This window comes from Artemia franciscana, chromosome 14 (assembly GCF_032884065.1).
Source record: "Artemia franciscana chromosome 14, ASM3288406v1, whole genome shotgun sequence".
NCBI classification, from domain to species: Eukaryota; Metazoa; Arthropoda; class Branchiopoda; order Anostraca; family Artemiidae; genus Artemia; species Artemia franciscana.
Genome location: NC_088876.1, coordinates 23,410,826 through 23,427,963, shown reverse-complemented (window position 1 = coordinate 23,427,963; position 17,138 = coordinate 23,410,826). Strand labels below are relative to the sequence as shown.

The 17,138-nt window shown below is 36.7% G+C and overlaps 1 protein-coding gene across 1 annotated transcript in view; it reads right to left on the bottom strand.

Moving 5' to 3' along the window:
• The window catches only part of LOC136035471 (phospholipid-transporting ATPase ID-like), a gene marked incomplete in the record, with an annotated part of 145,321 nt that overhangs the window by 104,802 nt on the left and 23,381 nt on the right, over positions 1-17,138 (bottom strand). Inside the window, 3 exon segments of the mRNA XM_065717286.1 lie at positions 536-710; positions 9,908-10,063; positions 15,875-16,080. Of these exon segments, the coding sequence (XP_065573358.1) occupies positions 536-710; positions 9,908-10,063; positions 15,875-16,080 (537 nt within the window).

Genomic DNA, 17,138 nt, shown 5'->3' with positions numbered 1-17,138 from the left:
GCAGGAGTGATAGCCTGGAATCTGCTGATTGGTACCAGTATATTACGTAGTCAGACTCAATCAACCTATCATTTTATTAATACTAAAACACTATTACAAACGTAAAAAAGTTATTCGGCCAAAAAGCTTTGCTTGTTATGGGCCATACAACACAATAATAGAGCACCAAAAGACTCCAAGGGCCAGTCTGATGGCTTATACCTCTATTGACGGAAACATATTTCGAAGCTGAACCCCTGTTGAGTACCGAGTTTTCATGTATCACTCTCATACTAAAAACACGTTCAGCAGGCCATACAATTTAAACAAGAACTTTAACCATTTCAAACCAAGAAAAGATAATTACCTACGTTAAATAGAGGGGGAACAGTGGTAATCCGCTAGAATTGGGCCAAATAAAAGTTGGAAGTCTGCCCAAAAATACGCTTTTCATAATGTTAACTCCGCCTATCAACCAAACAATTTTCCTCCTCCAACGGATTCAACTGTATGAAACTAGGCAACTTGCTAATAAAAACAAATAAATACAACTTACCCCTAAAATAATAAAATTTAGCAGTCGATCAATGGTTGTTCTCTTAAATGTCGTTTTTCCACTATTCTGCATAAGTTTGGTATCTTTTCCAGCAAATATCACCATTCCATAGCACCAGGCAGTGTTTCGGAGTTTACAACCTCTCAATAATACTTTATTGTTGTCTAATGAATACCTACAGAAGGAAACTTTGCTAGAATAATATCTTAAAAAAGAGATACATTTCTAGTAAATATTCTAACAGACTAAATTCCAAACAAAATTAATAATACAAACCGAGAAAACAGGGTTTAAGGCCAGTAAAATCCACGGAAAAAAATACGACACGAATATTTCATCATTTTATTCGCCATTTAAACTATGTTTTTTTTTTGCTTAAAATTCCTAGTTGTTATCTAAAGCTGTTAACTAAGAAGTAGCACTTGTTACTTGAATTTTGGTTTGGTTATTTATTTATTTTTCTTAAAAAGCAAATGTAAATCAGAGATAGGTCTCCTCTTATTCAATTGAGGATGTAACCAAAATAAATATGCCCTTTTAAAAATCACGATGTCCACAGTGTCTTTGAGTTCAAAATTACCCTTGACATTCTCTGAAACTTTCAACTTAATAAGACCTTAAATATTCTTGAGAGAAGAAATGCCGTTTTGACAACCTGGATGTACATAGCGTCTTTTAAGTTAGTTTAATATCTCTTCTATGAATGTTACAACTTAATGCCCCTCGCCGTTCCTGGAATCAATGTAAATATGCCCTTTTGACAGCCTGGAAGCAGTTATTTTCTTTTGGCTTAATGTAACAACCCTCAATAGTCTCTGAAAGAATCAACTTAGTATCTTGGGTAGTTCCTGAGACATTACAGATACGCGCTTATGAGCACCTGCATGCAGTTAAAGTCTTTTGACTATAATAAAGTCTATAGTTCATAAAGTCTTTAGTTCAACATCCCCTTTAATATCCTCTGAAAATAAATTTCCACTCGATAACCTTAGCGACTCCTGAGATATAATAAGCCCTTCTGACAACATGGATGCACTTAAGCTCTTTTGATTTAGTTCAGCAGCAGTTGTAGCAGCAGTTGTAGTAGTAGTAGCAGTAGTGGCAACAGTCAGAATTGGAGATGTAGTAGTAGTAGCCACAGTCGCTAGTAGTTGCAGTAGCATTCGCAAATAGTATGTATATATAGAAATAGTATGTATATATGGTTGCAAGTAGTAACAGTCGTAGTCGCAAATATTCGCAGTCACAAGTAGTCGCTCTCGCAGGTAGTCACAGAAGCAGTCGCAATCACAAATTGTTACAATTGTACTCGCAGTCACAAGTAGTCACAGTTACAATTACAGTAGCAGAAGTTTTAGTAATTTTAGTAATAGTAGTTTTAGTAGGTTTTAGTAATAGTAGTAGTTTTTAATAACCCTAAAATTTTCAAGTTAATACCCTTAGTCGTTCCTAAGATGTTGCAGATACGCCTTTTTGATAACACGGATGCACAGAGTGTCTTTTGATTTGACTGGACATTGTCTATTGATTTAATTGGACATTTCCTGAAGTTTCATCAAAATACCCCTTGTCTTTTCTGGCCCAACCAAGATAAAAAATTCTCCGATTCCCCAGTAATAAATTCTATATAACAATCGGTAAACTGCATATATTACAACCCTTCCCCCTGGTACTATGGAGGATCATGTAATCCCATGAGGCATAGTTATTGGACCTTTTTAATAGTCTAAACAAAATAATTATCTCAAAATTTTAATCAATTTTGAGATGGGATATTTTAAAAAGGCGAGGGGATGGGGGCTGATTGCTCTCCAACCATTTTTAACATCTCCCTGAACATGCTAACCGTTTTTAAAACAATACCCTCAGCTATTCCTGAGGTCACATGCTCAATTCAACATTCCCTGAAATGTCACCTTAATACTCTTAGCCTTTTCAGACCAATTCGGCATCAAACATTCCTCTCTTTCCCAATCATAAACCCTATATATAAACAATAGACGAATTGGATAATTTACAACCATTAATCCCGACAGTTGCGGGTGGGGGTATGTCATCCCCGAAAGCATAATTATTGGGCCTTTGGACTATTCTGAAAAAATGTTGCCTCAAAATTTTGATCAGTGTTGAGGGGGCGGGAGGGATCTAAGAAGGACTGGGGGGCTGGTTGCCGTTTGATTATTTTTCAGCATATTCCTAAGTTTCAACTTAATATACTAAGCCGTTTCTAAGATATTGCTGATACGCCCTTTTGACAACCAGTCCGCACTTGGGGTGTTTTGGTTTTCTTCAGTATCCCCAAAAACATTCCATGAAAGTTTCACCTTATTACCCTTGTCGTTTTGGAGACCCTGGATAAATCATGCCACTTCTCTTAAAAAGAACCTATATTCAAACAATAAACAAATTGTACAATTTACAGTCTTTATCCCAGGGGCTGTGAGGGATCATGTTGCCCCTGAAGGTAAGGCCGTATCCAGTAGGGTATGGTTTTTGCCTCCCCCCTAAACTATTGCTTCAATCGTAAAAACGGAACAAAATGTATATAAACAAATTTTTTACAACTTCTTTCAGGTTCTTTTTGTAAGCCCCCCCCCCCTTCGAAAAAAATACTGGATACGCCCTTGCGCGGGGAATTTATTTTATCGTTAGACTATTTTGAGCAAAATGGATATCTAAAAATTTTGATCGGATGTGATTTGGGGGAGGGCAGCTAAAAAGGACATGGAAGGAGGGCTAGTTGTCCTTCGATCACTTTGGACTCCAAAGGGCACTAGAACTTTCCATTTCCAATCTAACAAGCCCTCTTTAAATTTTCTATGACCCCCCCCCTTCCATACAGAGAGGATTTGGGGAAACAAAAATAATACATTCAATCATTATGGCCATAGTAGCTTTAGGATTGACTCATGACCGTCAAGTCACCTGGTTCTCGGAGTAGAACATGAGAACTAAGTCTGATAGGCCCGCCTACCTAGAGTCTCGGGCAGTCGACCGAGTTTTTGGATTGACACTTAATAGGAATTTCTCTTGTGTTTGAGTTTTGCAATCAAAATGAGTATAAATGAAAAGAGTACTGAAAAGAATTGTGAGTGGTATTTTATCTTTTAGCTAACAATGTAACTGTTTAGCATACGTTGTTAAGTATGATATTAAGTAGTATAAGGATATTAAGGAGTATTAAGTTATTAAGGATGTTAAGTAGTAGAAATGGAAAGAATACTGAAAAGTGTTTTGAGTGGTATGTTTATCTTTTAGCTATTATGACCCTATACTATAGGCTACGCTTGTGCGTTCGCTCTGATCTAATAGTTGCTTTGACCCCGTCCCAGTCCCGTTCCTTTTACAAAGACAAGAAAAGCATAGAAATGTACAAATAATGCTCAAACCAAACATCAAAAAAGGAAAAAAATAAACTAAAATCAAAACAGGGGGAAAAACACTCCAAAACCTGGACATTTCAGTTCAAATCCGGGAATCTTTATGAACGAAAAAAAAAATTGAACAGCTAAACCAAAAAAGAAAATAACTTAGAACTTTATACACGAAGAGAATATCACCTTTCCATTTATAAACAAGAGCTAAGTCAATTTGTGCAGCTCCCTGACACGCCTACCAATTTTTATCGTCCTAGCACGTCTAGAAGCACCTAATTCGCCGAATCACTGAACCCCTCCCCCCAACTCCACCAAAGAGAGCGAATCCAGTACGGTTCCGTCAATCATGTATCAAGGACATTTACTTATTCTATCCACCAAGCTTCATCCCAATTCCTCCACTCCAAGTGTTTTCCAAGATTCCCCCTTCCAACTCCCTCCAATGTCAAAAGATCAGGTCGGGATTTGAAATAAGAGCTCTGAGACATGAATTCCTTGTAAATATCAAATTTCATTAAGATCCGATCACCTATTCGTAAGATACAAATACCCCAATTTTCACGTTTTCCAAGAATTCCAGTTTCCCCCTCCAACTCCCCCCAATGTCACAGGATCTGGTCGGAATTTAAAATTAGAGCTTTAAAGCGGAAGATCCTTCTAAATATCAAATTTCATTAAGATCTGGTCGCCCTTTCGTAAGTTACAAATACCTCAATTTTCAAAATTACCCCCCCCCCCCAACTCCACCAAAGAGAGCAGAATCGGTTTGGTTATGTCATTCACGTGTTGTAGACCAGTTTTTATTCTTCCCATCCAGTTTCATCCTGATCTCACTGCTTTAAGTATTTTCTAAGATTTCCGGTTCCCCCCAACTTCCCTCCCCCAATTATGCTGGATCCGGTTGAGATTTAAAATAAGAGATCTGAGTCACGAGGTCCTTCTAAATATAAAGTTTCATGAAGATCCGATCAATCCTTCGTAAGTTAAAAATACATCATTTTTTCTAATTTTTCAGAATTAACCCCCCCCCCAATAGAGCGAATCCGTTCCAATTATGTAAATCACGTATCTAAGACTTCTGCTTATTTTTCCCACCAAGTTTCATCCCGATACATCCAATCTAAGCGTTTTCCATGATTTTAGATTCCCCCACCCCAAACTCCCCCCAATGTCACCAGATCCGGTCGGGACTTAAAATAAGAGCTTTGAGACACGATATCCTTCTAGATATCAAATTTCACTGAGATCCGATGAACCGTCAGTAAGTTAAAAATACTTCATTTTTTCTAATTTTTCAGAATTAAACCCCCCCCCCCCAACTACCCCAAAGAGAGCGGATCCGTTCCGGTTATGTCAATCATGTATCTAGGACTTGTGCTTATTTTTCCACCAAGTTTCATCCCGATCCCTCCACTCTAGGTGTTTTCCAAGTTTTAGGTTTCTATTTCTAATTTAATCTGGTCCGGTCCATGATACGCCTGCCAAATTTCATCGTCCTAACTTATCTAGAAGTGCCTAAAGTAGCAAAACCGGGACCGACCGACCGACAGAATTTATGTCACTTGGTTAATACCAAGTGCTATAAAAAAAGAGAAAACAGAAATGTGTAAATAATAGGTAAAACTAAACGTAAAAAAAGGGGAAAAAGTAATATAACAAGAGCTAAGAGCTCATATGGCACTTGTGACGAGGCGAGAAGAGCTAAGAGCCAAGAGATCATATGGTATGAGCTCTAACAAAATTCTATGAATCAATAGATTGATTTAAAAAGGAAAATAAGAGGCTTAATGCCGGTCAAGATTTAAAATAAGAGCTCTGAGTCACAAAGTCCTTCTAAATATCAAAATTCATTAAGATCCGATCACCCACTCGTAAGTTATAAATACCTAATTTGTTCTAATTTTTCCTCTCCCTTTTGCCCCCCAGATGGTCGAATCTGGGAAAACGACTTTATCAAGTCAAATTGTGCAGCTCCCTGACACACCTACCAATTTTCATCGCCCTAGCACGTCCAGAAGCACCAAACTCGCCAAATCACTGAACCCCTCCCCCCAACTCCCCCAAAGAGAGCGAATCCAGTACGATTCTGTCAATCATGTATCAAGGACATTTGTTTATTCTATCCACCAAGCTTCATCCCGATTCCTACACTCCAAGTGTTTTTCCAAGATTTCCCCCTCCAAATCTCCACAATGTCAAAAGATCTGGTCGGGATTTGAAATAAGAGCTCTGAGACATGAATTCCTTCTAAAAATCAAATTTCATTACGATCCGATCATCTATTCGTAAGATATAAATACTCCAATTTTCATGTTTTCCAAGAATTCCGGTTCCCCCCTCCAACTCCCCCGAATGTCACAGGATCTGGTCGGAATTTGAAATTAGAACTTTAAAGCACAAGATCCTTCTAAATATCAAATTTCATTAAGATCTGGTCACCCTTTCGTAAGTTACAAATACCTCAATTTTCAAAATTACCCCCCCCCCCCCCCAATTCCACCAAAGAGAGCAGATCCGATCCAGTTATGTCAGTCACGTATCTTAGACAGGTTTCTATTCTTCCCATCCAGTTTCATCCTGATCTCACCGCTTTAAGTATTTTCTAAGATTTCCGATCCCCCCAACTGCCCCCCCCCCAATTACGCTTGATCCGGTTGAGATTTAAAATAAGATATCGGAGTTACGAGGTCCTTCTAAATATGAAGTTTCATGAAGATCCGATCACTCCTTCGTAAGTTAAAAATACGTCATTTTTCTTATTTTTCAGAATTACCCCCCCCCCCCCCCGCAATTGAGCAGATCCGTTCTAATTATGTAAATCACGTATGCAAGACTTCTGCTTATTTTTCCAACCAAGTTTCATCCCAATCCCTCCAATCTAAGCGTTTCCCATCATTTTAGGTCTCCCCACCCCAAACTTCCCCCAATGTCACCAGATCCGGTCAGGATTTAAAACAAGAGCTTTGAGACACGATATCCTTCTAAAAAACAAATTTCATGGAGATCCAATCACCCGTTCGTAAGTTAAAAATACCTCATTTTTTCTAACTTTTCAGAATTCACCCCCCCCCCAACTACCCCAAAGAGAGGGGATCCGTTCTGGTTATGTCAATTATGTATCTAGGACTCGTGTTTTTTTTCCACCAAGTTTCATCCCGATCCCTCCACTCTAAGTGTTTTCCAATTTTTAGGTCTCCCCCTCCCAACTCCCCCCCCCCAATGTCACCAGATCCTGTCGGGTTTAAAATAAGAGTTCTGAGCCACGATATCCTTCTAAATATCCAATTTCATTGAGATCCGATCACCCGTTCGTAAATTAAAAATACCTCATTTTTTTATTTTTTCAGAAATACCCCCCCCCCAACTACCCAAAAGAGAGCGGATCCGTTCCGTTTATGTCAATCATCTATCTGGGACTTGTGTTTATTTTTCCCACCATGTTTCATCCCGATCCCTCCACTCTAAGTGTTTTCCAAGTTTTAGGTTTCCCCCTCCTAACTCCCCGCCCCCATCACCAGATCCGGTCGGGATTTAAAATAAGAGCTCTAAGACACGATATCCTTCTAAACATCAAATTTCATTGAGATCCGATCACCCGTTCGTAAGTTGAAAATACCTCATTTTTCTAATTTTTAAGAATTACTCCCCCCCCCCACCAACTACCCCAAAGAGAGCAAATCAGTTTCGATTATGTCAATCATGTATCTGGGACTTGCGCTTATTTTTCCCATCAAGTTTCATCCCGATCCCTCTACTGTAAGTGTTTTCCAAGATTTTAGGTTTCCCCCCTCCAACTCCCCCCAATGTCATCAGACCCAGTCGGGATTTAAAATAAGAGCTCTGAGACACAATATCATTCCAAACATCAAATTTCATTAAGATCCAATCACCCGCTCATAAGTTAAAAATACTTCATTTTTTCTATTTTTTCCGAATTAACCGGCCCGTACTCCCCCCCCCCCAGATGGTCAAATCGGGAAAACGACTATTTCTAATTTAATCTGGTCCGGTCCCTGATATGCTTGCCAAATTTCATCGCCCTAGCTTACCTGGAAGTGCCTAAATTAGCAAAACCGGGACTTTAGGTTTTCCCCCTCCAACTCCCCTCAATGTCATCAGATCCGGTCGGGATTTAAAATAAGAGCTCTGAAACACAATATCATTCCAAACATCAAATTTCATTAAGATCCAATCACCCGCTGATAAGTTAAAAATACTTCATTTTTCCTATTTTTTGCGAATTAACCGGGCCCCCACTCCCCCCCAGATGGTCAAATCGGGAAAATGACTACTTCTAATTTAATTTGGTCCGGTCCCTGATACGCTTGCCAAATTTCATCGTCCTAGCTTACCTGGAAGTGCCTAAAGTAGCAAAACCGGGACCGACAGACCGACAGACAGACCGACAGAATTGGCGACTGCTATATGTCACTTGGTTAATACCAAGTGCCATAAAAAATAGACGAAATTTCAGCTCAAATCCAGAAATTTTTATGAACCGAAAAAAGAACTATTAGACTGAAAAGCTAAATAATAAAGAAAATCAACGCAACATGAGGATTTGCTTATGCTACTTGTATGTTCTAACTATTTAGTTCAGATTTTTTCTTCTTTTTTCTAAGATTTCGTTGATAGAGTTTCCTAGGGGGTAGGAAGCCAAAATCATCGAGACATTTCTAGTTTAGTTTATTTACTATCTTAGCTAAAACTTTTACCTTTTGTCATTCAATCTAGATCATGGTTGTCACCGTAGCAGCTAAGATCCCACGTGGCCGATATTTAAAACAAAACACAACTTTTTAAGACATTAATGACTCGAAATTCCGCTAAAACGCTATTTTTCAATAGTAGTTTTCATTCAGATCCAACAGAACCATAATTTATAATTACGCTAAAAAATAATTTCCCAATAACGCGCCATTTTTCCATTTAATTGTTTTTTACTTGCTCTTTATTATTCCAGTTGAGCGTTCCTTCAAATCTATCGAGGCTTTTTGTTCCGTAGTTAACGTAATTTTCCCCTGAAAATTTCTTGTTCTTTCAAAATCGTGTTCCTGCCTTACAATGTAAAACCACCAAATATAATTTTAGGAGAAGGTGAAGAGGGTGCTGGAGGCAATTCTTTGCTTCCAACCTGTATTCCCCTAAAAGAGCAGTAGAATTACTTGTAATAGTAGTCGTATCCGGATTAGAGGGACTTTAGGCCCTCGTCAAAATTCATCTTTATTTTCTTATATTTTTCCCTGCAACAAGCTTTTTTGTTTATTTTTTTGCTTGCTCTTCGTCATTCCACTCGAGGTCTTCTTCAAACTGGTCGAGGTTGTTGTGCTACAGTTCACATATGAATCCCTCAGTACGTTTTCCAGTTCTTTGAAGATCTTGTCTCTGCGCTGTAATTGACAGCCTGAAGATCTAGATATAGGAAAGAATCAGGAGGTTACTACATGCAGTTCGTTGCTTTAAACTAGTGTAAACACCTGCAGTGCATTGTTCTAATTTGTATTACATTTTTTAAAACTAATGATAAGACAATACGAATAAAAAAGTAGTGGGTCTAATTTTACAGCAATCGTGTCTACAGGGGGAGAGGATACCATTTGACCCTCACCAAAATTTATTTTTACTTTCTTAAAATTTTCCTAATTTTTTACTTAATCTTTATTATTCCATTTGAGAGTCCCTTCCTATCGGTCGATTTTGGTGTCGGGTAGTAGACATACAACTTTCCCCTTAGATTTTACATTTATTCCCAAATCTTGTCCCTGCGTTATAATAAGCAATCGGAAAATATACTTGAGCAAGGGGGTCAAGAGGTTGCTACACGCGTCACTTTACTTGAAATTAGTTTTCTAAAGAAAAAAAGTAGAAGGCTTAATTTTGCTGTGATTGCGTGCGCAGGAAGAGTGCGGGACCTCTGAGCCCTCGCAAAAGCTCACATTAAATTTCTTAGGTTTCATTATAAACAACCTTTTTTAACATTTTGTTTTTTACTTACTCCTTATTATTCCACTTGAGGGTTCCTTCAAATCGATTGAGGTTGTTGTTCGGCAGTTCACATATGATTTCTCCATTGAATCTTCCAATTTTTTCAAGATCTTGTCCCAAAGCAGCTGTTTCGGGAAGACATTGACGGCATTTTAAGTTGGTCTCCCTGGAAACAAAATTCAATGGAGATAAACAGGGGAAAAGCATGAATTCGCAAATATTACCAAAAACGCTGTTGATTCTACGAATTCGGATGCAGGTGAGTGTGTGAGGATTTCTGATGGATTCAGATGATTCAAGAAATTAAGGATAAGTTAATATGTTTGTACTCGGCTTCTCATAAGCCAGCATAAACAGCATTTCAATTCGTTTGCATTTTCCCTGACTAATAAGAATTAGACCTTTTGCCAGGACGAAAATATTTTGAAAAATTAGTCAGATTTTTGGCCCAAGCCACTTTTTTCTTTCATAAATACAAATGGTACTAATGCTAGACCGATTATTGCCATTCTTGGCAGGCGAATGGCGGATAGTGTTTGTTTTCTTTTTTAATAAATGTATATCTCATATCTAATTGTAGCCTTTCAATCTGCTCCCTCAAAGGAAAAAGCCATTACTTCACAAAATTCTTTCAGAAGCCTAGATTTTTTCATATGTTCAAACTGGATTCTAAAATCATGTACAAAATCTAAAGTGAATAGCCATGACTTCATAAAATCAACCGTTTACCCGTGCCATTTAACAAAACACTTGGAAAACTATATGTTCTATGACTATCTTAGTTTTATGACTATCTACCTTAGTTCTTCTGCCCTAAGAACGACGCATGGACGGATAATAGATAGACCTATCTATTAACAAATAAACTAAACATCATTTTTATACAATTCTAATAAGGGGTTAATGACAGATTTGCCTCTCACTCAATCGGACTATCTGTCTTGGCTTTTTCTACAATTAGCCATGGCTTGATGCCCACAACTATTCAATTTTAGTTCAACAAACATCATTTTTATACAATCCTAATAAAGGGGTTAATGCGAGATTTGCCTCTCACTCAATCGAACTATCTGTCTTGGCTTTTTCTACAATTAACCATGGCTTAATGCCCACAACTATTCGATTTTAATTCAGGTCTAGAAAAAAACTCGTAAATTTAAATGGTAATCCAAAGCCATGCGCTAAACCCAAAAGTGAATAACCATTGCTTCACAAAATTAAGTCAGAGGCCCAAAATTTTTCATAAATTCAATTGGGATTCCAAAACACTTTGTTTGATAAATTTTATTCCTTGAATTTATTCTCGTAGTGTAAAGCCACTGCTTCACAAAATCAAGTTAAAATCCAAGAATCTTACGAAAAATATTATAGAAAATTTTATGAGACCCAGTTGTGTGAGGGCATAAGTGATCCGTACTCTTAAATTAATGTGAACCACTTAACGTGAATGCCCCTTATATATTAAAGAAGTTATACCGTTGCCGTAATCTCATTCTGTAATCCAAGCCTGCGAGTGTTTGACAATCTTATACTCCATAAAGAACCTCAGAGTCATCTATTTAATGCCCTTTAGCAATCACATTTATCAATTAAGACTCAGTTTGATTGGACCAAGCCAAAGCCAGAAATAAGACTCAATTTATTTCAACTCTTAAGAGAAATTAGCTGTATAAAAAAAAAATCTACCCTGCGATTGAACACAACTTTGCGTTCACTCTGCTTCGCAATACAAAGGCGATACTTCAATCCCAGCTGCCAGAGGGCCTGGGGTAGCATAGATATTATGCATTAGCATTTCTACATAATCAGACAAGAATATTATATGGTGAACTTTTTCAATTTTGATTGGCTTGAACTTGCTAATCAGGTAAATCGAACAGTTCGTAGTAACGAACTGTCAGTAAGGTGCAACTCCGCCTAATAATAACATAAACTCTAAAAAACGGAACTGTGATAATAATAGTTATATCAAAAGAATTCACTTTTTTATGCTGATTCCAAATATGTAAAATTCATTAAGTTTGATGTTAACCATCGAAAGCTACGAGACTGGGAAAATGTGCCTGATTTTCGAAAAAAGGGGGAAGCACCCCACGAAAAAGTTAGGAAATTTCAATGAAAATTGCTCCAAAAAATTCAGTATATGAGACAACACTAGTGTAGAGGCTTCAAGCTCCCATCTGCGTTTTTTTTTCTTTTTGCCATAAGAAAGGTCACGGATGCGTGTTTATTTGTTTTTATTTTTTCCCAAGGGTGATCATGTCGAACCAATTGTCCCAGGAGATTGGCAGAGAGCTCATTCGAACGGAAATAAAAAGTTCTAGTGTCTTTATTAAGTGCCCGAAAAGATTGGAGGGTAACTAGACCCAAAAATGCGCCACCTTTTCCCCAAAGTCATCCGATCAAAATTTTTTTAGCCATCTTATTCAGCACAGCTTAATGGTCCAATAACTATGCCTTTGTTTATGACATAACCCCTCACAGTCCACGGAGAAAAGGGTGTAAGTTTTGAAATTTAAACATTGTTTATACATAGTATTTGTCATTGGGAAACACATAAACATTTTTCGGGGGGGAGGGATTTTCCGTGGGGAGGGGTAAATTCCCAAGGAAAATTTTCGTAGGGGGGTAAGTTGCCAGGGATGAATTTTCCAGGGTAGACTTCACATGGGGATAATTTGCCAGAATTCCTAAATGAAATTATTTTCTTTTGTCTTTCTTTCTCTTTGGCGACCCAATTTTAGACGTGGCGGAGTCCAGGCAGAAAAAACTTTTCATTTAGGAATTTTCAATGGAGGAGAAGGTGGATTTCCCGATATTTTTTGAAAAACGACCAAAAATTAAATTTTAAAAACAAGTTTTTTCAACTGAAAATGAGGAGTAACATTTAAAATTTAAAATGAACGGAAATGATTCCCTATATGAGGCGGATAACCCCTTTCTTGTTCCTCCCTCTTGACACTAAAGTTCGACTCTCTGTCCTAATTCTTTACTAAAACCGGTCAAACACAAGGGCCGGTGAATTTGAGTGAAAAGCACTTTTAAGGAACTTTAAGACTTTAGCGCAAAGAGTGAAGGTCGGGGAAGGGGCAGCCCCTTCATAAACGCAATAATTTTTTTTCGTTATAGGTTTAGTGTTGCTCTTTACTTTAAGTTGAAAAACTTGTTTTTTCTATTTAATCTTACTACAAACGGGTCCGAGAAGGATTTTTCTGTCGTAGAATGATTTTCTCTATGATTACCGATAATTTTCATTTTATTCTACTTTTAAATAAAAATATTCGAATCCCCGCAGAATTCCCCCCTTCCCCATGCCAACTTAAATTAAGCTAGATTCCCTGCGTATTTACCTGGACCAAAAGGAACTCGTAGTTCAAAAACCTTATTGTTTAAGCTGCAATAAGCCCTCATAAATAAATACTTCCGAAATGAAAAGAAAAGCTACTACAAACATTTAATATATAAAAAAGAAAAAAGTAAATATATTAATAAAATTATTCCCAGCTTCTTAAAGTATACAAAGATATATAGGTTACCATTATAAAAATGAATCATTCAATCCGATGTAAGGCATACCCATAACGAAAACGGTAATAATAATCTGCAAATTCAGAAGTTCCAAAATAAGATTTTTTGGAAGAATACCAACAATGGAACAGTTTCAACGCCGGTAGCCATAAAAAGAATGAAATTATTCGAATACTCTATTTGATAAAGTTCTCACTTGGCGTCAGTACAAAATCTCTTGATAGCTGTTCTATTTTTAACAAGAAAGAAAAATTGCGCGTAAAAAATTCCACTTTCACAAAAAAAAGTTATGACCGCATGAATAAATTGACAAAGTTATAAAAAAAGGATCTGATTTGTGACAAAAAGCAAATTAATGATACGATAAAACATATAATAAGATAAAATATAATGTAATAATTTATTATAACATAAAATAGTATATGATGGAATTAGTGTCATTATCAATTAAGCAGGACTAATTCTATTTTTTCCGTTTATGAGTAAATTTATGGCATCAGGTCACTAATACTTAGGCCCTGATTTTCAAACATTTACCTAAGTATTCTCCCTAGAATTGTGTCTATTGAACTTCCTTTTAAAGGAATCGCAAAACAGACCTAAAACCTCGGAAGGCCATCCCAAATGGAGATAGAGCGTCTTATTAACCTGCTCTTTAATTAATCAATGCTGGGTGTATCTTCTTGTAGGTAATCCGACCGTAAGGTTTCCCGCGTGTTTGCCGCTTTAGAACTGCAACAAAAAATATGAATATTTTATTCTGCGGAAAAAATTTTACTTATTTTGTAGTTTACATTTAAATTCAGTTTATGGGTTTATTTAATAATATTTAAAATTGCTCCTTGCCCGCGCAACATTTCTATTACTGAATCATATCAGCGCTGTCAGGTCGAGCGAGTTCCTACAAATTAGGCAGGTAAAAATATTAAATCTGGTATTAGGAAATTTAACCGGTTGTAGCACAGTGGATTGATACTCTGCTTGGCAATACGGAGCACCCGGGTTCGATCCCCGGTGCAGCAAGGTTGGGCGACGAGCTTTCTGCTTGTCCGTGTAAAAAACACTCAGCAACTGAAACGTCGACTCGACATTTTATGTGCCAGCAATGACTCAGGAGGATATTTATCGTTTTTTATCAGGACATTTATGTAAAAAAAAAAAAAATATGCCACATTGGGAAGAATGAAACTAATAATTTTCGCCAGTCAGGCTAATGGAATAAAAAAAACATGGTCGCCAAGTCTATATTACAACGAAGAAACAGTAAAGTCCTTGACAGTTTATATCCATGGAACGGGCTGTGAATAGACAATCTACTAGACTGTCAAAAACTACTTAAATTTGCAGGTGTTTAAGCTCACCTACAGCTACAAATATTCCGGCATCAGTTTGTTTAAGATCCAACGGCATCAAAATCAAATCTTTTTTTGCCCGCCGCTATTCCTAACACAGATCTATTCATATCTAAAACCATGATTTTTTCATATTTTCTTTTGGTTGTTTTGTACTTATGAACTTTATTGGATAGTGCCGCTTTTAATCAGTGTTGCCACGGTGAACCGAGAAAACAAATTAGCAAAACAAATTACATTGAAGAACTAAAGGAAAGGTTAACAACTAAGTTAATCTTAAAACTAATTTAATTTTAACACTAATTTTACTAAATTAACCTAATACTATGTTAAAACTAATCTTCTAAAGTAAATTAAATCAAAAAATGAAATTGAAAAAATTAAACTAAAATTTGAACTCCTGATCTTTCCTAACTTTTTAATAATATATATGCAAGTTTCAATTCAACCAATTCAAAAAACCAACTTCATTTTCACTGTCCTTTGTACTTCTAAGAAATATTTTGGCCGTCCTTTTACCTTGACATTACCAGGTTATTTAATTTTTAGTAAAACATTAAGTACAAAAAGCCTGATGACGACGCGACAAAGAACAAGTTGAGACATCGCTTAAAAGAAGATCTGATGCCTGAATATTCGTAGTTCCACGTGAGTTTTAATATCCTTCTAATTATGCCCGAAAATAAGTCTGGCAACCCGCCAAATTTCAGGCGTAAAAATTTATCTTAAGTTACGTAAATCGTAACCATACGAAAAGGAATGTAGATATATTTTAGAGAAATATATAGATATTAGATATAAATATTTTAGAGATATATATTTAGAGAGATATATATAGAGATATATATTAGAGATGTATTTCTCTCTCTCTCTCTCTCTCTCTCTCTCACTCTCTCTCTCTCTCTCTCACACACACTCTCTCTCTCTCTCTCTCTCTCTCTCTCTCTCTCTCTCTCTCTCTCTCTCTCTCTCTCTCTCTCTCCATCTCGCACTCTCTCTCTCTCTCTCTTTTAAAAGCCGGAAAATAGAAATTATCTAGGGGCATGAAATCCCCTTGAACTGCTTTTGATCTTTACCATGAATGGAATTATGCTTACCCATCAAGTTCAGCTGTCTCAATATAACAGAGTCCATTCGGTTCAGATGTTGAGAGGAGCAAAATATCTGCTGCAACTGAGTGATCATCCTCCATTCGTATAATATCACCGACAACAACCTTGTGCCATTTTTCGTTGACAATCTGGTTCTTTCGTAGCACTTGACTTAATCTGTTATTTACTTGACTGTCACTCCGATGTCTTTGCTACGGAGAAAGAAAATAGAGATTTTATTGCATAGCTACAAAACAAACAGAACAAAATTGTTCTGAGGTTAGAGTAACATGAATTAATTTCGACACAAGATTTGTTTATATGATTTCTCAAACTGAGCTTTTTAGAAAGTACGGTAAGAGGGTGTGGATGGGAGCAAGAATATAATCCCAAGTATTACCCAGTAATTGGACACTTAGGCCATGTTTTAATACCATATTTACATTTCCAGAGGATCCATTAAAAACATGAAATCCTGGGATACCTAAAGTTAGGCATATTCAAAAAGGAGGCATTACGGGCCATTCCCCCAAAGGAATCGTTGTTTTTAAGACAACAACGGAATATTTCATTTATATTAGTAGGCTACCTGTTGTATTTATTGGCAATGATTGTTTATTTAATTTCTGTTCGTTTTGGGTTTCATTTATTCTTTAATTGTAATTTCTGGTCATTTCCAGTTTGAGCTATTGTAGATTTCTTTTTCCTCTGATCTTAAGTTTAATATGGCCTTTACTTTTCTTTAGAAAACTGCTTTTTCGGAGTTTTTTTTATAATTAATATCAAACAATAAGTTATAGAAATAATTTCGTTCAATCCCACTTTCTAGGGCTTTAGAAAAAGGTCAAGTTTTACAGATTATTCCTTTAATAAAATTAATTAAAACAAGGACTATCTTTATTTCTAATGAACAGTTTCCCACCTCGTTCGACGACGTCTTGCTTATCGAACCACATTTTTCATCCAGCATCGTTTGATATACGGTCATTCAAAGGAGTCTCTAAAACTATTCATAGACAATTCTTCTGGAAAACCCATAGCACAAGTTCCTCAACCTTTCAAAATAGAGCCTTAGTTGACCATTCCCATTATCGTAGCTCCTGCCATCCTAATATTGTCTTCTTACGGTACATTATCTAGACCTACCTTGCTACTCTTCCATACTTTCTTCAATTAGGAAAATCATTGTTCATTCTACCCATCATCGTTCTTGAAAATACGAACTATTGAAATAAAGCTATCCTCTCCACCAATCTTCTCGATATCTGAC